The sequence below is a fragment of the Mesoplodon mirus genome (genome assembly GCF_964341445.2).
Source record: "Mesoplodon mirus genome assembly, chromosome: 14".
Taxonomy (NCBI): Eukaryota; Metazoa; Chordata; class Mammalia; order Artiodactyla; family Ziphiidae; genus Mesoplodon; species Mesoplodon mirus.
This window is the reverse complement of record NC_138990.1, coordinates 15977496-15999679: the sequence shown is the minus strand read 5'-3', so window position 1 is coordinate 15999679 and position 22184 is coordinate 15977496. Positions and strand designations below refer to the sequence as shown.

The window sequence follows — 22184 nt, the reverse complement described above, 5'->3', positions numbered from 1 at the left end:
CAGAGGGGGTTCTAGGTAAGATTCATTTGCAATGGACACTAAAGACCAATGCAAGAGTAAATAGGGTGCTCTCATTGCTTTGCCAATCTATCTCACCCCATACCCATTGAGATCTCTCTCCATAAAAGGATGAGACAAACTCATTCTCCAGAAAACATATTTTTAAAATGTCAAGTAAGAATACCATGAACCAATAATTGTTCAATGTGGCCCTCATTAGACTTCCCCCAAATTACACAGGAGAGCCTTGTTCAACATTTCAGGTTTCGATAGCTTATTCTGTAATTCCTCAGCTCTGTGCAGAAACCCAAAATCCCTACTAGGCCCTGTTTCATTATAAGTTCATATTTTCAAATTATTATTTGGAGTTTTTAATGCATATCCTTATAGAAGCTTGGATTCATAAACGAAAAGGGATATGAGCCAGTTGAATCAGCAGCATGCAGAAGGAAGGGGTGTTTGGGAGTGAGCCAGTTAAACGCCTAAGAAGTCATATCCCAATCATCATGGGATAAGCCCCTTAAAGGACTGTGCACGTAGCAGATTTAGGAAATAGGGCAGGTTAACTGAAACAGAGGAAAAGGCATCACACGGATCAGCACTGAAGAACACCAGGTTTGATTAAGCTATGGCTCAGTAACAACAGGTGTAAATTTTCCCTCAGGTGCTTCCTACTACTTAGGGGCTTGTGTGGATGTGTGTGTTTAGCTGGGGGTTTATTATTTATCAACTCTGAAAGATAGGGAAAAGTGCTACAGGAATTAAACTTTTAGGAAATTTACTCTTAAAATTTACTGTTTTAAGAATAATGATATTATCAATAGTCATAACAACTGAGTGGAAAAGTCTCGTTTTCCTCACATTTAGCCCCCAGAAGGCTGACGCTATGGATCAGAGAGGGGCTTGTCGGATGGCGCCACCTGTGAATGAGGGGAAGAAACTAAACCAACGATGAAGCATTAGGTTTTCACATCCAAACCGCGGAGTGACAGCAAGTATCACCACTACTGCCGCGGTCGTACGAGCCACGGGTACATTAAACACCCAGGCACCATATAGGCAAGTCTGACCTCAAGAAAATCCAGTTCACTAAAGCAAGACGACCTGATTTACAAGGGAGTCCTCTGAAGCGGAAGCTCTCTGGACTCACTTAAAAATGATTTCTTTCCCCCCAAAGTACCTCTACCCAGCTCTTTCAGGAGCAGACACACTGGGGAGAGGAGACCACCCTGGGCTTCCCGACATAGAGACCCTTGCTGGCTTGCCTCTGTCGCTTGGAGTGTTCCAGCTGCTGGAATTGGAAAGGCCGTCCTTCCTCTCACCACAAGCTGAGCTCCTGAGGGTGGACAGCTGGCTCCTGAGTAGGCTGGGTTTGGTTGGTTCTGTGGGTACCACAGGGAGAAGGGTAAAAGGAATGTGGGTTGGAAGGAGGTATTTCATGAGATGCAACTACATTCTTGGATCCTTTAAAAAGAAAGCAGGTTCAGTCTCCCAACCCTCAGGGGGACAGTACTGCCACCAAGTAAATGCTGCGGTAATGGCTGGTTCCACTGATCTGAGTTCAAACTCTGCCCCTCTTGGAGAGAAATCTGTTTCCGAGCTCATTCAGGTTGTTGGCAGAATTTATTTCCTTGCAGTTGCAGGACTGAGGTCCCATTTCCTTGCTGGCTGTCAGCTGCGGTCCTGTCTCAGCTCCTTAAGCACCCCCATTCCTACTTATGGGCCCCCTCTATCTTCAAGCCAACAATGGCACACCGGTGCCCCCATGCCCCAAATCTCTCTGACTTCCTCTTCTGCCACCAGCTGGTAAAAGACCCTGCTTTCAGGGGCTCACATGAGTACACTGGGCTCTCCTAGATAACCTGGCCGAGGTCACATAACACTCTTATCACTCCCAGAATCATGGGAGTGATGCCCCATCACATTCACAGCTTGCAAGGTGTAGAGCAGGACATCTCCGTAGTTCATTTTATAAACTCTGATGACCACAGTTGCTGTCTAAGCCTTTATTTATATTATTTTCTACCCTCTGTTGGGTCCTTTCAACTAGCAAGTAGACACTTATCACATTCTGACATTGAATCTGTGTGCTTTAGAGTATAATAAGTTTGTACCAAGACATGTTGATTACTCTTCCCATGTGGTCACAGAAACCACACTAATTGTAAATGTGTTCTGTACTTCACGACCTGGATGCCTTCTGTAGTACCAAGGCATTATGTAGTATTCATAAATGAAATGCGTCCTATTTTCGACAAGAAGGGACTTACCCTCTCTTACAAGAAATTAGACAATTAGAGTGAAAATTAGCTAATAATCTGCATTGTCTATCTTTTTTTTTTTTCTTTTTTTTTTTTCAGTACGTGGGCCTCTCACTGTTGTGGCCTCTCCCGTTGCGGAGCACAGGCTCCGGACACGCAGGCTCAGCGGCCATGGCTCACGGGCCCAGCCGCTCCGCAGCATGTGGGATCTTCCTGGACCGGGGCACGAAACCGTGTCTCCTGCATCGGCAGGCAGACTTTCAACCACTGCGCCACCAGGGAAGCCCCGCATTGTCTATCTTTTGCACAGGAAGATAACACCAGTAGTCTCCATGCATGGAGTTAGGAGTGTGCTATGTGTTATTTGTTTTCCTAGGCAACAAACAGGGTGATTCCTGTTTTGGTTGTCTCTGTAACAAGGAATTAAGAAGGATAAATTTTCTCAGGAGCTATGTCTGTGAGCAAAAGAGATGAATGATCCACATAGGAGAGTTGAACTCCTGCCCCTGACTACACCGGCAGGCCACCTTGATCAAAATCGCTGGGCAAAAACAAGAGGTGTGTCCAAATGAAAATGAAATTTAGCTCCTGAAGTCCCCAAACATAACAATTATACTATTCCCAAACTTTGCATATAATGAGTAAAAGTATATTGATCTGGCAGTGGATTCAAGCATTTAACTCCTCCCCCAGTTCTGTACAGTCACTCACCACATTTCATCACTCTTCTAAATTATAAATTGAAACAGAATAAAAACTCAGCACAGGGATGCCTACCAACAGCAACAATCCCAAATCTAAGTGACATGGTACAAATGACAAACGGCCATTAAAATGTTCAGGATGAGTGGCAAGTAGCATTTCTAGCAAAAGTCACGTTTACTGGAATGGGCAGGCAAGATGGGCAGAAGGGATGATGCTGCACAAGTGGCCCAGTATGGGAATCCTCTTTGTCCCCACGGGCTTAAGACAGAGACACCAGGGCAAATGGACAGATCATGCAAGAGGGACCAAGCTTCAGCCAATGCCTCTTGGTCCCTATAGGGTTGAGGCTCTCTTCTCCTGCCCAGAGACATGGGGACACACAAGAGACAGTGTGTGTGTGGCAGGGGAAGCCACCACAACCTTCCTCCACTGAGAGGCATCCAGCATCCTGGCCTGGGATACTCCTCTGTTCCCTCAGGCAGCACCAGTAGGAGCCCCAGTGACACCAGGAAACCAAGCACCAAAATAGCACCACAAAGGCTGTGAAAATGAAATTACCACCGGAACCACAACCCACAAGAGCAGGTCATGACCTATGGGCTAATTTTAAACAGGCCAACTGCTTCCTAAAATAAAAGATTTACACAGCATCCAGGGTCCCTAACATAATAGACAAAACATTCAGAATACTGTAAAAAAAAAATCATCCATCATATCAGGAATAAAGAAAATCACACCTTGATAGAGAAAAAACAATCAAATGATGCCAATACCATGATGAGTCAGAAGCTGGAATTACCTGACAAGGATCTCAAAGAATGTCAGAAACATGTTTCAGCAATTAATTACAAGTTCTCTTGAAACAAATAAACAAATAGAAAATCTCAGCTAAGAAACTGAAGTTATAAACGTTTCCAAGTGGAAATTGTAGAACTGAAAAATAAAATAAGAGAAATTTAAAAAATTTGTTGGATGAGCTCCATAGTAGAGTGAAAATGGCAGAGGGCAGTATCAGAGAACTCTGGGGACATAAAAATAGAATTCAGCCAATTTTAACAACAGAGAGAAAATACAATAAGAAAAGATAAACAGAGCCTCAGGGACCTGTAGAATAATAGCAAAATACCCAACATTCATATTATCAGAGTCCCAAGACAGGGAGGAAAAAAGTGGGACTGAGAGACCATTTGAAGAAGTAATAGATGAAAACTTCCCCAATTTGGTGAGATACAACATACAAATCAAGAAGCTGTGCAAACCCCAAACAGAGTAAACCCAAGGAAATCCATGCCAAGATGCGTTATAGTTAAACACTGAAAATTCGAGACAAAGAAAAAAATTTTAAAGCAAGCCAGAGAGGAAGGACCCAGTACCTAGAGGGAAGCACCAGTTTGAACAACAGCAAATTTCACATTTAAAAAGTAGGAGGCCCGAGGAAGAGGCACTATGTTTTTCAACTACAGACAGGAAAGAACAATCAACTGCAAATTCTGAATATGGCAAAAATGTCCTTCAGGAACGAAGAGAAAATAAAAACATTCCTAGACAAAGAAAAAATAAAAAAGAATTGTGGCTAGCAGACCTACCTTTAAAGACTGAACACAGGAAGTTCCTCAAACAGACAGGAAATGATAAAAGAAGGAATTTTGGAGAATCAGGAAGGAAGAAAGAACAAAAGAGAGCAAAAATATGGGAAATACAATAGATTATCCTTTCCTCTTGAGATTTAGAAATCATATTTGATGATTTAAATAAAAATTGTAGTATCACCTGATACTCAAGACAATGATATTTAAAACTGGGGAAGGCAAAGAAACCTAAATTGAAGTAAGATGTCCACACTGACAAAAAGTGGTAGAATGTTGATACCAGAAGAGCGTTATAAGTTATATTTATATGCTGTTATACCCAGAGAAACCATTACAAAAACCATACAAAGAGTTACACTCAAAAGCACTGCAAATAAACACTAAGGCCAAGTGGAAGATATCCCAGACATACAAGGCTGCTTCAACATTTCAAGCAATCAATGTAATCCACCATCATATCAATAGACTAAAGAAGAAAAACCATATGATATATCATTTGACACAGAAAGAGCATTTGACAAAATCCAGTACCAGTTCATGATAAAAACTCTCAGAAAACTGGGAATGAGGGGAACTTCCTCAACTTGATAAAGAATATCTACAATAAACCTACAGCTAAAATCATATTTACTGGTGAAAGATTATCTTTCCCCCTTAAGACCAGGATAAAGGCAAGGATGCCCACTCTCATCACCCTTATTAAACATAGTGCTGGAAGTTCTAGCTTCTGCCAACAAGGCAAGAAAAAGAGATAAAGCCAGAAAGACTGGAAAAGAAGATAAAACTGTCCAAATTTGCAGATAACAGATTGTATATGTGAAAACAGTAAGGAATTCACACACACACACCAAAATTTAAAAAAAACACCCACAAAACCCAAAAAACTCTTAGCATCTTTAAGTGAGTTCTGTAAGGTTGTTCATTATGGGATCAACACACAAAATCAATCACATGTTGATACACTAACAATGAACATACAGCAACCTATATTAAAAAACCAATACCATTTGTAATTGTTCCAAATACTAAAATGAAATAACTAGGTATATACTTAACAAAATATGTACAGAACGTGTAAGCTGAAAATTACAAAATGCTGCTTGTAAGACGTCAAAGAAGATTTAAATACATGGTCATGGTCAGGGGTCATGTTCATGGGTCATGCCACATTCAGAGGCTGGATGAATCAACCTTGTAGAGATGTCAGTTGTTCCCAAATTGATCTACAGGTTTAATGCAATTCCTATCAAAATCTGAGAGGTTTTTTAGTAAACAGAGACAAACATATTCTAAAATTTAAGCAGAAATTTCAGGCCCTAGAATAGCTAAAATAATTTTGCAGAAGAAAAATAAAGTTGGAAGAATCACTGTATCTGATATTAAAGCTTACCTTGTAGTTACATTAATGAAGACATTGATCAGTGATCTATGTGGAGAGAGATACACATAGATCACTGAAACAGAACATATAATCTAGATTTAACCCATGCAGATATGTCCAGATGATCTTTGGCAAAGGTGCAAAATTAATTCAATGGAGTAAGTATAGCCTTTTCAACAAATGCTGCCGAAGCAACATCTATAGGCCAAACAACAAACAAACAAACATAAAAAACCTTGATCTGAAACTCACACCTTATACAAAAATTAACTCAAGTGAATCATGGACTTAAATGTAAAATATAAACCTACAAAATCTGTAGGAAAAAACATAAAACCTAATCTTCAGGAATTAGGGTTGGGGAAAGAGTTCTTAGATTTGACACCAAAACCATGATCCATAAAGGAAAGACTGATAAATTGGATCTTATCAAAATGAAAAGCTTTTGCTTGGCCAAAGACCCTAATTAGAGGATGAAAAGACAAGCTACAGACTGGGAGAAAACATTTGCAAATGACATATCTGATAAAGACCTAGTATCTAGAATACATGAAGAACTCTCAAAATTCACCAATAAAAAACAAACGATCCACGTAGAAAATGGGCAAAGCACATGGGCACAGACATTTCACTGAAAAGGATATATGGAAGAGGATATTTATTTCACTGAAGAGGATATATTGTGAATGAGCACATAAAATGATGTTCAATATCACTAGTCATTAGGGAAATGCAAGTAAAAACCACCGTGAGATGTTACACACCTATCAGAACAGTTAAAATAGAAAATAGCGACAATCAATACCAAGTTCTGGAGAGAATGTGGAGAAACTGAATCACTCATTCTTTGCTGTGATAATTTAAAATGGCACAGCCACTCCAGCAAATAGTCTGGCAGTTTCTTATAAAACTAAACATTCAATACTATACGACTCAGCAATGGCACCCTTGGGCTTTATCTTAAAGAAATGAAAAAGTATGTTCACATAAAACCTGTACAAAAATGTTTATAACTGCTGTATTCGTGATAGCCCCAAACTGGAAACAACCCAGATGTCCTTCAACAGATGAATGGTTAAACCAACTCTGGTACATCCATATCACAGGATACTACTCTGTAATGAAAAGGATTGAACTGTTGATACCCGCCAAAAATCTGGATGAATCCCAAGGAAAATATGTTGAGTGAAAAAAGCCAAAACCCAGAGGTTTTGTGCTGTATAATTCCATTTTATATAACATTTTTGAAATGACAACATTTTAGAGATGGAGAACTTAGTGGTTCCCAAGAGTTGGGAAAGGGTGTCAGAGGGAGATGGCTTTGGTTATAAAAGAGCAATGTCAGGGATTCTTGTGGTGATGGAGATGTTCTGTATCTTGACTGTGATGGTGGAAATATGAAACCATGTATGATAAAATCATATACAAGTACACACACACACACATAAATGAACACATGTAAAGCTGGGGCAATCTGAGTAAGATTGTGGATTGTATCAATGTCGATCTCCTGGTTGCAAAATTGTACTATTTTTTCAAGATGTTACCGTTGGGGGAAGCTGGGTGAAGAGCAGATATACGGGAGCTCTCTGTATTATTTCTCATAACTGCATGTGAATGTATAATCACTTCGATAAAAATTTCAATTAAAAAAACACAGGTTTAGTCTTCTTTAAAAATATTATGGGGCTTTAGCTTTATTCTACCTTCTTGCATTGAAGGAAAACTGGTAATGAGAGTCAAACCATTTTGTTCACTGATACCTGCATGGAGGACTTTCTTTTTCTGAATCTTTTGACTTGACAGGTCCCCTGGTACTTTCGACATTCGTGTTGATTCTACATCAGCGTGAGATTTTGCACTTTTTTCTGGGGTTGAAACAATGGAACAGATTTCTTTTTGATGCCTGTTTTAGATAAAAAGTAGACAAAGAAGATGAAAGAAAAAAAAAGGAGGGGGAAACAAAATTTCCATCAAGAAGGCAGAGTTAGATCAATACAATCGTGTTGAATGCTGCAAGCTTAAGAAGTGAGTCTCTCCCCTTATACTTGGTTAAAATAAGAATAGTCATTTATCTCTGCCCCCGCAGAAGACTGGACAGGAGCCCAGCCCTGGCTCACACCACAGCTTTGTTCCTTCCCAGCTAAGTGACTAAGTGCAGTCGCTCAATCCTCTAAATTTCATCACTTCCCTCACCCTCAAACTGAAGGAAACATCAGCTGGGCCCTAACAGCATGGAGCTGATGAGAGAATTAACTCCAGAAAGAGTCTGTTGTAAAGCAGAAAGCATTATAGAAACCCTTTTCTCTAACTAAAGGGTTGAACAGCTAGCTCTTATAAAAGCCAGAGAAGGGAAACCCCTGCCTTGAACCCTCTGCCAGCACCAGATCATGGCAAAACATACTGTTGAAGATCTCGGGCCAGGAGGGATCCCCAAAAATTCCTAAATATTTTCCCAGACACACCTTCTCTGACACTCTGAACACAGCAGCCACAGAAAGGAGTTTCCAGAACAACCTCCTGCTCCAACACTGTAAAGCACGCCCTCCTTCCTTCACCTCCCCCTCCAAGCCCATCTCCACGGAGCACCCGCCCAGTGTCCCATGATGCCCCACCACACTGCATCCTGTGACAAGCGCCCAGGCTTACATTCATCTGTGCACCCCAGTTCACCTGGCGTATGATTTGTACTCAGTAAATGTTTGAAAAAAGAAAGAAGGGAGATGAGATTTGGAGGCTATAACATTTATTCCACCTGGTAAAAAACTCAAACAATCTGTTTTCAACCACAGCTAGGTAGGCGAATTAACTTTTCCTAATGATATGTTATAAGGAAGTACAGAAGCATAATATCTATAGAATGAGGCACTGCATTTTACTCTTTTCTTTATATTAATTCAGAGCTCTTATTATGTGCCAGGCATGCCCTCATTTAATCCACCCAACAACCCTATGATGACCATTATTCCCCTCTTATAGATGAGGAAGTTGAGGCTCAGTGAGGTTAAGTAGCTTGCCCAAAGTTACTAACATGTAATGTAACATGTTGGAAGCCTGGATTAAAATAGTCCTCTGCATGACTCTAGAACCTGCTCCTTATAGCCCCTAAAATATATATACATATAAAAAAATCAAGAATACATCTACTAGTCAATCAATAGCAGATACAGTCAACTGACCAAACCAACTTCCAAGCAATAGCTGGTCATGTTGTCCTGAGATTTTTTAGTTTGATTAAGCAAGGGGAAGAAGACAGGTAAGGTACTAGCTGAAAGTATAGAGAAGATAATTGACACTGATGTGCTGCTCATTTATTTCTTAGTTTATTTGCTTAAACTCTCCAGATTTAGGAGATGTATCTAAGCTTTCCCAAACAAATTTAAAAAAAGTAATGCTGTAAAATCTCATTATAAGAGATGCCTGGTATAACGTTTATCTTTTTACTGATTCCATGCTCATGCCCTGCCCCCAGCCCATATTAAATGCTTAGTTTGCTAAGAGGAAGACAATAAATTTCGAAGAAGGAGAAATCCTGATTAATATGTATTTTCAACTTCTTTCCATTTTGCTATCCCTCTTTTAAAGAAAAAGACATCCTCCTGATGGGGTATTTATATGAAGCTGTGACGCTTGAATATGTGTACAATGTGAAATCATTTAAATAAGATTTGACACGTTTTCTGAGTGTTTGTTAGGGTGGTTTTGATCTTTATTTAAGAACTACTAGTTAGAAACATATTAGAGGGAATTCCCTGGCGGTCCAGTGGTTAGGACTCTGCGCCCTCACTGCCGAGGGCCCAGGTTCAATCCCTGGTTGGGGAACTAAGATCCCACAAGCCATGTGGCACGGCCAAAAAACCCCCAAAACCAACCAACCAAACAAACAAACAAAAAAACCCCAAAAATAAACATATTAGAACACAGGATGGGAAAAGACCTGAGGAATCATCTATCCCAAATCCTATCACCACAGCCATCATTTTAAAGATGAGGAAACTGAGACCCATGGCAATGGACCATATGGAGATCCACCAAGGTCACACAGAGTGAAGTCTGGACCTTGGCCTCCTGACCCTGAGTCAGATCTCCTTCATGACACAGCACTTCTGCTCTGCTCTGTCACTGCTTCGGTTGGTGGGGTGTATTGTCCACACTGGGTGGAAATGAGACATCCTTAGGGCCCATGCAAGGGTTTCAGAATCTACATATAAGGATGACTATGTGGCCTCTCTAAGCCAATCATTATTATTTTTATAATATATTAAAATTTTTATTTATTTATTTTTACTTTTGGCTGCGTTGGGTCTTCGTTGCTGTGCCCGGGCTTTCTCTAGTTGTGGTGAGTGGGGGCTACTCTTCATTGTGGTGCACAGACTTCTCATTGTGGTGGCTCCTCTTGTTGCGGAGCACGGGCTCTAGGAGCGTGGGCTTCAGTAGTTGTGGCATGCGGCCTCGGTAGTTGTGGCTCGTGGGCTCTAGAGTGCAGGCTCAGTAGTTGTGGCACACAGGCTTAGTTACTCCGTGGCATGTGGGATCTTCTCAGACCAGGGCTCAAACCCATGTCTCCTACATTGGCAGGCAGATTCTTTAACCACTGCCCCACCAGGAAAGTCCGCCAATCATTATTAATTTACTAGATTATGAGTTCCCTTTGCTTAAACAAAAATCCTAACGTAATCATACTATGTGATTCTTTAAATCTCACAAAGCATTGCAGAAAGAAGTGGCAAAGAGATCCAGCAGAGCATCCTAGAGGACCCCCTGCGATGGGGAAGTGGGAGCTCTGCTGTGCTCACTTGTCTCCATCTTTTTCTCCGTTGTACCACCAGTCCATGACCAAGGTCTCCGAGTAAAGGTCTTGTACCTTCTCCAGGTCACTGCGTCCCTGCTCCACTTCCTTAATTAAAAGAGTCAGATCTTCATTCTGCCAAAACAAGTTAATGCATTACGAGATTAGAGTTCAGATTTCAAACATGTCTAACAGAAAACGAACTGTATCAGGAAAAGAAGAATCTAAGGAATTTCATGTAGTTCTTATATTATTCCTTTTTTAGACAGCCCAATTGAGGTATAATTCATTTATATTATAATAAACTGAATGTACGTGAAGTGTGCCATTTGAATAGTTTTGACATTCACACCTGTGAAGTCATCACTGCAATGAAGATAATAAACATATCCATTACCCCCAAAAGGCTCCTAGTTTCCCATTGTAAATCTGCCTTTCCTTTGCTTCAAAACCTCTCTTGCCCCAACCAACTACTCATCTCCTTTCTGTCATTATATAATATTAGTTTCGATTTTCTGGAATTTTATTTAAATGGACTCATATAGTATATACCCCTTTTTTGGTCTAGCTTGCTTTACTTTTATAATTATTTTGAGATTCACCCATGATGTAGCATAAATCAGTAGTACATTCATTTTTATGGCTGAGTAGTATTCTATTACATACCAAATTCAAAATTTAGTCACCTGTGGACGGACATTTGAGTTTCCAGGTTTGGGCTATTATAAATACTAAAGCCGTGAACATTTGTGCACAAGTCTTTGTATAGACATCTGCTTTCATTTCTCTTGGGTAAATAAATAGGAATGGAATGGTTGGATCATATGGCTGGTGATGTTGTACTTTTAGAGAAACTATCAAACTTCTCCAGAATGGTTGTACTAGTTTACATTCCCTCCAGTAATGAATGAGAGTTCTAGTTCCTTCATATAATTGCAAACACTTGATGAGGTCAGTTGTCTTAATTTTAGCCATTCTAATAGCTGTGTAGTGGTATCTCATCATGGTTAATGTGTATTTCCCTAATGACGAATGATGTTAACCATCTTTTCATGATCTTGTTTGCCATGCATATATCTTCTTTGATGAAGTGTCTGTCCAAATCTTTTGCTCATTTTTTGTTTCTTTGAGTTTTGAGAGACCTTTATATGTTCTGGATACTAGTCCTTTATTAGATATACAATTTGAAAACATTTTCTCCCAGTCTACAACTTGTCTTTTCATTATCTTAGCATTGTTTTTTAAAGACAAGCTTTTAATTTTGATCAACTCAAATTTATCAGTTTGTTCTTATACAGACTACGCTTTTGATATCCTATTAAAAATTTTTGGGGGGCTAACACAGTGTCTCAAAGGGTTTTTCATATGTTCTCCTTTACTTGGAAAAAGACCTAGATTTTACATTTGGATCCATGTATCATTTTGATCCATGTATCATATTAATTTTTGAATACAGCATGATGTATGGAGGAAATTGTGTTTATTTTGTCCAATTGTTCCAACACCATTTTGGGGGGGAATAAAAGCTATATCCTTTTCCCACTGAATTGCCTTTGCACCTTTGTTGAAAATCAGTTGTCTACATATGTATCAGTCTATTTCTGGTTTTGCTATTCTGTTCTGCTGATCTATATATCTATCTTTACACTAATACCACCCTGTCTTGATAACTATAGCTTTATATGTCTTGAGATCAGGTAGTATTAGTCCTCCAACTTTGATTTTCTTTTTCAAAGTTTCCATGGAATTAGTTTGTCAATTTTTAATTTAAAAGGTCTGCTGAGATTTTGATTGGGATTGTGATGAATCTAAAGATCAACTGAGAGAGAATGCACATATTAACACTGTGATGTCTTCTGACCCGTAAACAAGATACATCCCTCAGCAATGTTTTGTAGTTTTCAGTATACAGGCCCTTTCACATATTTTGACAAATTTGTCCCTACATGTTTCGTATTTTTGATGCTATTGTAAATGATAACTTTTATTTCAATTTTTATTTTTCTTTGCTAATATGTAGAAACAAAATTCATTTTTGTATGTTGACCTTGTATCCTACAATCTTGCTAAATTCAATGATTAGTTCCAGCAGCATTTTTGTATATTCCACTGGATTTTCTACATACATAACCACGCTGAATGAAAATAAAGACTGTTTTACTTCATCCTTTCCATTCTGGATGGTTTTCCTGCCCTCTGGTTTATTGGGCTAACTAGAATTTCCATTACACTGTTGAATAGGAGTGGTGAAAGCAGACAACCTTGTCATTTTACTGATATGAGGGGGAAACCATACAATCTTTTACTATTAGAGTATGGTGTTAGCTGTAGGTTTTTCCTAAGTGCCATTTAACAGAATGAGGAAGTCTGTTCTGTTCATATTTTGCTGAGAGCTTTCATTAGAAAAGTGTGTTGGATTTTGTCAAAACTTTTTCTGCATAAATTGAGATGACTGTAAATTTTTTAATAAAGTATGTTAATTTGGTGAATTGTATATCAATTTTCAAATGTTAAACAAAACTTGCATTTCTGGGATAAACCCAACTTGGTCATTAAGCATTCGACTTCTGTATGCGTAAGGAATATTAGCCGATAAGTTTCTTGTCTGATTGTATTTGTGAGGGTCTGGTATCAGGTTAATGCTTGCCTCATATGAAAGTATTCCCTCCTTTCATTTTCCTAGAAGAGTTTGTGTAGAACTGATATTATTTTCTCCTTTAAATGTTTGATGTAAATCAGCAGTAAAGCAATCTGGGCCAGGAGGCTTCTATGCATAAAAGTTTTTAACTACAAATTCAACTTCTTAAATAGATGTAAGGCTGTTCAGGTTATCTATTTCTTCTTGAGAGAGTTTTGGTAATTTGTGTCTTTTGAGCAGTTTATCACTAGATGTTGAATTTATTATTATTTTTTGCTTTACCAGTAAATTGCCTTTTTAAAATTAAATAACTGTAGATTTCATGCAGCTGTAATAAATAATACAGGGAGATCCCATGTACTCTTCACCCAGTTTCTCCCAAGGGAACAGCAGACACTCCCAGTCTTTTCATCCTGTTAACAGGGTCTTTTGCAAAGCAAAAGGTTTTATTTTTGATGAGGTCCAATTTATCAATCTTTTCTTTTATGGATCATGCTTTTGGTCTCAAGACTAAAAATCCTTTGCCTAGCCCAAGGTCCTTGAGATTTTCTTCCATATTTCTTTCCAGAATTTTTATAGTTTTATGTTTTACATTTAAGTCCATAATCCATTTTGAATTAATATTTGCATGAAGGGTGAGGTTTAGGTTGAGGTTCACTATTTTGTCTATGAATGTCCAATTGCTCCAACCATTTTTTGGAAAGGCTCTCCTTCCCCCATTGAATTGCTTTTGTACCTTTGTCAAAAATCAGTTTGGCATACTGTGTGGGTATACTTCTGGGTTCTATACTCTATCCATTAGTCTAGGTGTCTGTTTCTCCACCAAAGCCATACTGCCTTAACTAACGCAGCTACACTGTAAGCCTTAATACTTCAATTATTTCTCCCACTTTATTCTTCTTTTTCAAGATTTGTAGGGTTTTCTAGGGCCTGTGACTTGCCATATAGATTTTAGAATAAGCTTGACCATGTCTGTAAAAAACCTTTCTGGGATTTTGACAGGAATTGAATTAAATCTATAAATCAAATAGATCTCTAATATGTTCAGTCATCCAATCCATGAAGAAGGTATATGCCTGTCCATTTATTTAGGTTTTCTTTGATTTCTTTCTTCAGCCTTTTGTAATTTTCAGCATAAAAATCCTGTACATATTTTTAAAATATATATCTAAGTATTTCATACTCTTCGGAGCAATTGTAAATAATATTGAATATTTAATTTTGACTTCTCAAAATGTGATTGAATTTTGTGTGCTGATCTTGTAACCAGTGGCCTTGCCGAACTCACTTAATAGTTCTAGGAGTTTTGTTTTGTTTTTTAGCTCCTTGGGGTTTTATGTGTAGAAAACATGTTACGAGCAAATAGGGACAGGTCTCTTTCTTCCTTTCCTATCTGTATGCCTTTTGTTTATTCCCTTGCCTTGTTGTCATGGGTACAGCTTCCAGTAGTATGTTAAATATGAGTGGTGAAAGTGGATGCCTTTGCCACTTTCTTGATCTTAGGAGGAAATTATTCAATCTTTCACTATTAAGTATGATTTTACTTGTAGGTATTAAGTTGATGTAAGTTGAAGAAGTTCCCCTCTATTTCTATTTTGCTGAGAGATTTTTATTATTAATGGGTGTTGCATTTGGTCAAGGCTATTTGTGCGCAATAATATGACCATATGATTTCTCTTCTTTAGCCAGTTAATATGCTTGATTACATTGACTGATTTTCTAATGTCAAACCAGCCTTGTATATCTGAATAAAATCCCCCTTGGTCATAATGTATAATTCTTTTATACACTGCTGGATTCAGGTTACTAATATATTATTGAGGATTTTTGCATCGTTGTTCATTGGTATATTGGTCTGTGGATTTTTCTTTTTTTTTTAATACTATCTTCTGGTTTTGGTGTCAAGGCAATACTGGTCTCATAAAGAGAATAAGGAAGTGATCTCTCCTATTTCTTTTCTTTTTTTTTTTTTTTGTGGTACGTGGGCCTCTCACTGCCGTGGCCTCTCCCGTTGCAGAGCACAGGCTCCAGACGCGCAGGCTCAGCGGCCATGGCTCACGGGCCCAGCCGCTCTGTGGCATGTGGGATCTTCCCGGACCGGGGCATGAACCCGTGTCCCCTGCATTGGCAGGTGGACTCTCAACCACTGCGCCACCAGGGAAGCCCTCTCCTATTTCTTGAAATAAATTGGTTTAATTATTTTTTAACTGTTTGGTAAAATTCTCCATGGAGCCATCTGAGCCTTGATATTTCTTTTTCAGAAGTTTTAAAATTATAAATTCAGTTTATTTTATGATTTTAGTGCTATTCACATTGTCTATTTTATCTTGGTTGAATTTTGGTAGTTGGTGGATTTTGTGGAAGTGGTCCATTTTTTTTCTAAGTTGTCAAATTTATGAATGCAAAGTTGTTTGTGGTATTCCTTTTATTATCTTTTAATGACTGTGAGATCTACTGTGATGTCCCCTATTTCATTCCTGATATTAGTGCTTTGTGTCTACTCTCTGTCTTTGTCAGCCTTCTGAGAGGTTTTATCAAATTCTTGAATTTTTTTTCAAAGGAACAGCTTTTTGTCTCACTGATTTTCTCTACTGTTTTACTATTTTCAATTTCACTGATTTTATGCTCTTATCTTCATTGTTTCCTTCCTTCTGATTGCTTTGGGTTTATTTTGCTCTTCTTGTTCTAGTTTCTTGGGGTGAGAATGCAGATTGTTGATTCAATACGTTTTCTTGTTTCCAACATAAGCATTTAGTGCTATAAATTTCACTCCCAACACTGTTTTAGCTGCGTTCCACATAGTTTGATGTGCATTTTTGTTTTCATTCTAAGCAAATTGAGAACTTTTCTTTGAGCCATTGATAAAGGGTTTTCCTGGAGTGGACAATTTGCTTGGGCTGGGTCCCTCCTGCCTATTTTTCCCTCCCACTCTGGTGTCTCTGTACAGAGGTGGAGTCTCAGGACCATGGGGATAAAGAGGCTTCCCAGAGAGGGCCACTTGGGGCTGTGTCCCTCTGGCTAGTCCTCTCACTCCAGTAAACCTGTTTTTCTGGAACATGTTTTATATATTTGGGAACTTTTATAGTTAAAGTTCATTTTCATTTGGGCATACCTGTGTATCTGGTGATTTTTTTTTTCAGCTGTTTTCATCAAGGCAAACTGTCACAGTGGCCAGAGTCAGGAGTTCAGCTCTCTTTTCGTGGGACAGTTATCTCCACTTTGTTCACAGTCAGAGCTCCTAAGGGTAGGAGTTAATAGAGCACTGAGTAGTCCCACATAGCACACCTCCTTTGACCTTGTTGATGCCGGATAGAGGTAGAGGCTCAGCTCTCCACTGGGGGAGGACCGCTGTGGGGTTAGTCCTATTTCACACTACCTCATCTATCTTATGCTGGTGGGTGTTGTGGAGGCAGCTTCCCACCAAGCCTCACTGACACAAGGGATGGGGGAAAGTGGAGTGTCACTATCCCTAGCCCACACTTACTTTTTCATTTTCATTGATGCTGGGTGTTTGTGGAAGCTTAGCTCCTTGCTGATCCCTCTGCCATGGAGGCTGTGGTGAAGAATAGCAGTGACGCCCCTACCTCACAGTGCCTTGTTAAGTCTCAGTACTGCCTGGTGAGACAGTTGTTCAGCTTGCCACTGGACACCTTGGACAATACCCTGCTTAGGGAATGAGGGCACTGCTTACTTCTACTGGAGTGGGGCGGGATGGATGATCAGCTTCCCTCTCAATCCTCTGATACTACCCTAGCACAGGATTTGCAGCACACCTGCTTCTCCCTGGTGGGGTTTGGAGAATCAACTTTCCATTCAGCCTCGCTCACACTACCCCAGCAGAGAAGCATTGCCACTGGCTTCCACCATGTCGGGGCTGGAATATTAGCTCTCTGGGCAGATATACTGATACCACCTGACAGGGATATCAGAGCACCATCACTTCCTTCCATGGAGCAGGTGGGTGGTAATGGAAGATCATCTTCCTGTTCAGCTCCACTGAAATCCTGGGGAAGGGGATGTAGTCTTCCCATTGGTGTATGGCTGGAGTAGGGCAGGTACTGCCAAAAAGGTCTTTGGCTAAGCTAGGGGAAATAGGTTGTTCTTGGGTCATTTTTTGGGTCTGTGACTGTTAGGGATTCCAGGTTGGAGGCTTCGGCAGTGCCCCAATCTGGGGTATATGGAAGACAATAACGAAACCCAGAGAACTCATGCCATGTCCTTTCTTAGGTTCTGAGGTCCTCAAGGCATTCCACCCCCTTCTTTCTACTTTTCAGAGTCTTCCTTTGCTTGTTTGTTGTGTTATGTCCAGGGCTTTTAAGCTGTAAGACAGAGGACCTAGGAGGAATGGGGCTACCCCATTATTGCTGGAACTGGAAATCCCTCCAGTTATTTATAATTAGATTTAAATAACAAAGTAAAAAAACTTACATATTTACCCATGCAGTTACCATTTCCTTTGCTCTTCATTCCTTAGTGTAGATCTGTATTTCTATCTTGTATGATTTTCCTTCTACGTATAGTACTCTCTTTAACATTTCTTGTACTGCAGGTTTATCGGTAATGACTTATTTCAGTTTTTGTATATCTTTATTAACTTTGCTTTTTGAAATATATTGTGTATAGATTCTACACTGACAGTTGTTTTTCTTTCAGTACTTTAAAAATGTCACGTCACTCTCTTTTCACTTGCATTGTTTCTAATGAGAAATCTGCTCTCATTCTTATCTTTGTTCCTCTGTACATAATTCACCTTCTTTTAAAATTTTCTCTTTGTCACTGTTTTTGAGAAGTTTGATTCTGATGTAACTTGGTGTAGTCTTCTTCATGTTTATTGTGCTTGGGATTCATTGAGTTTCTTGGATCTGTGGATTTACAGTTTTAATCCAACTTGTAAAATTTCTGGTCACTATTGCTTCATATATGTTTAAGCTACTTGAATTTTTCCACAGCTCACTGATGCCTTGTTTTCTATTTTTCTGGGTTTTTTTGGTTTTAATTCTTTCTTTTCTATGTTACATTTTGGATATTTCTGTTGCTATCTTGAAGTTTACTAATCTTTTGTTCTGCAATGTCTGATCTGCTGTTCATCCTATTACATGTATTTTTTTTATCTCATACATGGTACTTTTTTATCTCCAGAAGCTTGATTTGTGTCTTACTTGTATCTTCCATGTCTCTCCCTAACTTTTTGAACATATCAAATACAGTTACAATAACTGTTTTCATGCTCTAATACTAACATCTGAGTCAGTTTTACATGTTTCAATTTTTCTGTTTGTTTCTTCTCATTATGGACCTGTATTTTTCTGCTTCTTTGCATACCTGCTACTATTTGATTGGATGTCAGAAACTGTTGATTTTACTTTGTTGAGTGGTGGATATTTTTGCTTTCCTATAATTATTCTTGGGGTGTGTTCAGAGATGCAGTTAAGTTCCTTGGAAATGGACTGATCCTTTCAGGTCTTGCATTTAAGATTTTCTAGACAGAACTGGAGCAGTGTTTGGTTGTTCCCACTGGTAAGGGAAGATCATTCTTTAAATTCTACCCAATGCCCATAAGATTAGGAGGTTTTCCAGTATAACTGATGGAAGTAGTCAGTATTCTCTGCCTTGTGTGAGCTCAGAGTACTGTTCCCTCCAATTCCTTTGCATGATTCATTCCCCAGACTCTGGTAGTTTCCTCACATGTAAGCATTGATCAGTACTCTGGTTTGTCACTCCTTAGAGCAGACAGTAAGACAAAAACCACATTCTCTAGAAGGGCATTCTTTTTTTTTTTTAAGGATTTAAAAATTTATTTATTTGTTTATTTATTTATTTGGCTGTGTTGGGTCTTTGTTGCTGCGTGCAGGATTTCTCTAGTTGTGACAAGCGGGGACTACTCTTTCGTTGCGGTGCGTGGGCTTCTCATTACAGTGGCTTCTCTTGTTGCGGAGCACGGGCTGTAGGCGTGCGGGCTCAGTGGTTGTGGCTCACGGGCTTTAGAACACAGGCTCAGTAGTTGTGGCACATGGGCTTAGTTGCTCTGTGGCATGGAGGATCTTCCTGAACCAGGGCTCAAACCCATGTCTCCTGCATTGGCAGGCGGATTCTTAACCACTGTGCCACCAGGGAAGCCCATACAAGGGCATTCTTGAAATGCATATCTTCAGGCCAAGACTGGAAGACTGGAGCATAGAATTTTATTTACTTTCTCCCATTAGTGCATTAGAATAGATTGCTTTATCAGGTGTCATGTGGTTATATAGCCTGAGAAGTCAGAAGACAACTACCTAACATCTGAATTTTTTGAAAGTTTCCCACAAATGTCTGTAAACAGGCAGTGGTTAACAAACTTTATGTATGGACCCCCAGGATGCTTGTTAAAAATACAGATTCCTGAAGTTTGGCAAAATGTTGATAATTGTTAAATTTGACTGATAGGTACATGGTCCATATACTCTCCTACTTTTGTGTTTGTTTGAAACTTTCCGTAATAAAAAGCATAGAAAAAAACAAAATATATTAAGATTCCTAGGCCTCTATGCCTAGAGCCTGATTTAGTAGCTCTGAAGTAGGACCCAGGAATCTGCATTGTCACAGGTGCCTTAGCTCAGGATGTCCTTAGACCACATTTTGTAGTACACTCAGTTAAGTGATTCATTTTCTCAACTTAGTTGTCCTTGTGGTTGCTGTTTTCCCAATTAAAGTCTCATCCATGGGCCTCCAGCCATTAGTGCTGAAATAAGTGAACACTCTCTTCTCAGCCCATTAAGCTCTTACATGAACAGCCTCTGGAGGACAGGGATCCTTGTAACCGAAACTGTAAGAATGGAACTCTCCTCCAGTCAAAGAAGCAAGCTCTTTCAAAAATCCATTTGCAATCTCATCATTGTAACAGAAGGAGATGGTGTAAATAGGAACTTTCTGAAAACCTTTGGCCTGCTCTATAACCATTTTAGGTGGCTGAAATGATACATTTTGAGGGGAAAAGGGGAGATGGAAAGAGAGAGGGAGACAGAAAGAAAACAAAAAAAGACGTGAAAATCCCTAGTATTTGTTCTAGATAGTGAAATTCTCAAATAGTAATCCTGTATACAGTGGTCAGTGACTTCTTGGAAAGGTGTAAATTCAATTCAATAAACAAAGCAAACACTGCCAGATAGTGAGAGTATGAAGACCAATGACTCAGCTCTTCCCCTATGAGGGCTCACAGTTGGTGGGAAAAAATCTGGGAGAAATATTTGACTAACCAAACTACTCAATTTCAGTGCACCTAAGCCTAGAGTCCATGCTTTTAAAGTGCTGGGCTATACTTCTGAGCACTTAAAGTATTAGGGTCATGGGTAATACACCTTGGCTATTGGGATTCTACAGAGTGAGGCCACCAGATCTCCATGTGGCTTCCAAAGCATCTACTCCCAAAAAGTAATTTCTAGACCATGGTCAATGTGTCTCCCAGAGAGTGAAAAAAGAGACATTGATTTAGGGTCTTTTCATGTGCTGGGCACTCTGTTGGGGACATAATATCCCAGTTAATCTTCACAACCATCTTGTGAGAGAGTTTTGGAAAGACTGCTAGTTGCCTACCTCTCCTTTTTTTACTGTCAGAGCCCTGGTTTTCTTTTCATGGTAGCAACATACTTAGTTAAAAACAAACAAACAAAAACAACACATACACACATACAAACCCATCTTCTGACACTTTTTTTGCAGCTAGGTGTGGCTAGGTCTGTCCATTGAGATATAAGCAGAAGTCTCAAGGGAGAGATGTTTTTGGCAATAAAAAAGGCAAAGACTTAACAAAAAAGCTAATATCCTCCCCTTTTCACCCCTGCCCCCTGGAAAGTGGACACTCTGCCTAGAAGTGGAGCAGCTCTTTTGTGACCATGAGGGTGGACGTCACACACAAAGACAGTGAAGCATAAAGATTAAAGAAAGCCTATTTCTTGGAGACGTCCTTGAATAGCTGTATAACCTAGACTACCTTCCGCTGGGCTTCGTAGCCATAGGGATATAAATCTCTCCATTGTTTCAGCCATCATTGGTCTGCTCTTTTGCTTTTTTTCCCAGTAACATGAAACCCTAATTGGCACAGTAGGTATGGATATGGACTCCACTTAAAAATGGAGAAATTGAGGCTCAGAAGGATGAAGTTTCCTAGGGTCATCAACCTCTTAAGTGGTAAGACTAGATTCAAAGAGTTTTTACTACTAGAAGCAATGCCAGACTATTTGTTTCCCCGCCATTTGCAACAAAGACCTTCTCTTGGTAAGGACTGACTCTCCGTAAACATGACCCGACTCTCAGGAAAGATGACTGATGAACTGCCCTGCCACCTCTCTACCAGCACCACCACACCCAGCTGAGCACCCTCAGAAGTGCCTCTGATTGTCTTGCTTCCACTGCCTCTGTGTTTCTCAGTCCCTCTTTGATGGACCCAAATTGCTGGCTCCTTCAGCCAGTTCCCACTCTCCACCCCCAGTTCCTATCCTTTGACTGTTAATCCTTCCTATACGTTTTCTATGAGCCCTGGGGAGGCAGGGGGATGAGGGAGGCCTCTGGACTCACCACTGGGAGATAGCCAGTTGAGTGGTCCCCCAGAGACTGGTCTCATTCCAGCCACCACTTACACATGGCTTCAGTCTCTGTATCTGACCAGCCTTGAACCTGTCCCTGCCCATAAGCCCACCCACACCTCTCCTCCTCTCTTCTCTCCCCTCCCCTCTGCCCATCGGCTGGTTCCTAACCAAACAGCAACCTAACCTAGCTGAGGGCTGATCCCATCCTTCTTGTCAACTTCAAGGACAGAGCAAAGCCCTCTCTGCTGCCTGCTGTTCCT

At 39.8% G+C, this 22184-nt stretch overlaps 1 protein-coding gene across 1 annotated transcript in view; it reads right to left on the bottom strand.

The window, feature by feature from the left end:
• Positions 1–22184, bottom strand: part of VWA3B (von Willebrand factor A domain containing 3B) — a 207403-nt gene that overhangs the window by 68841 nt on the left and 116378 nt on the right. The window contains 4 exon segments of the mRNA XM_082642474.1: positions 1266–1382; positions 7700–7842; positions 10733–10860; positions 20126–20308. Of these exon segments, the coding sequence (XP_082498600.1) occupies positions 1266–1382; positions 7700–7842; positions 10733–10860; positions 20126–20308 (571 nt within the window).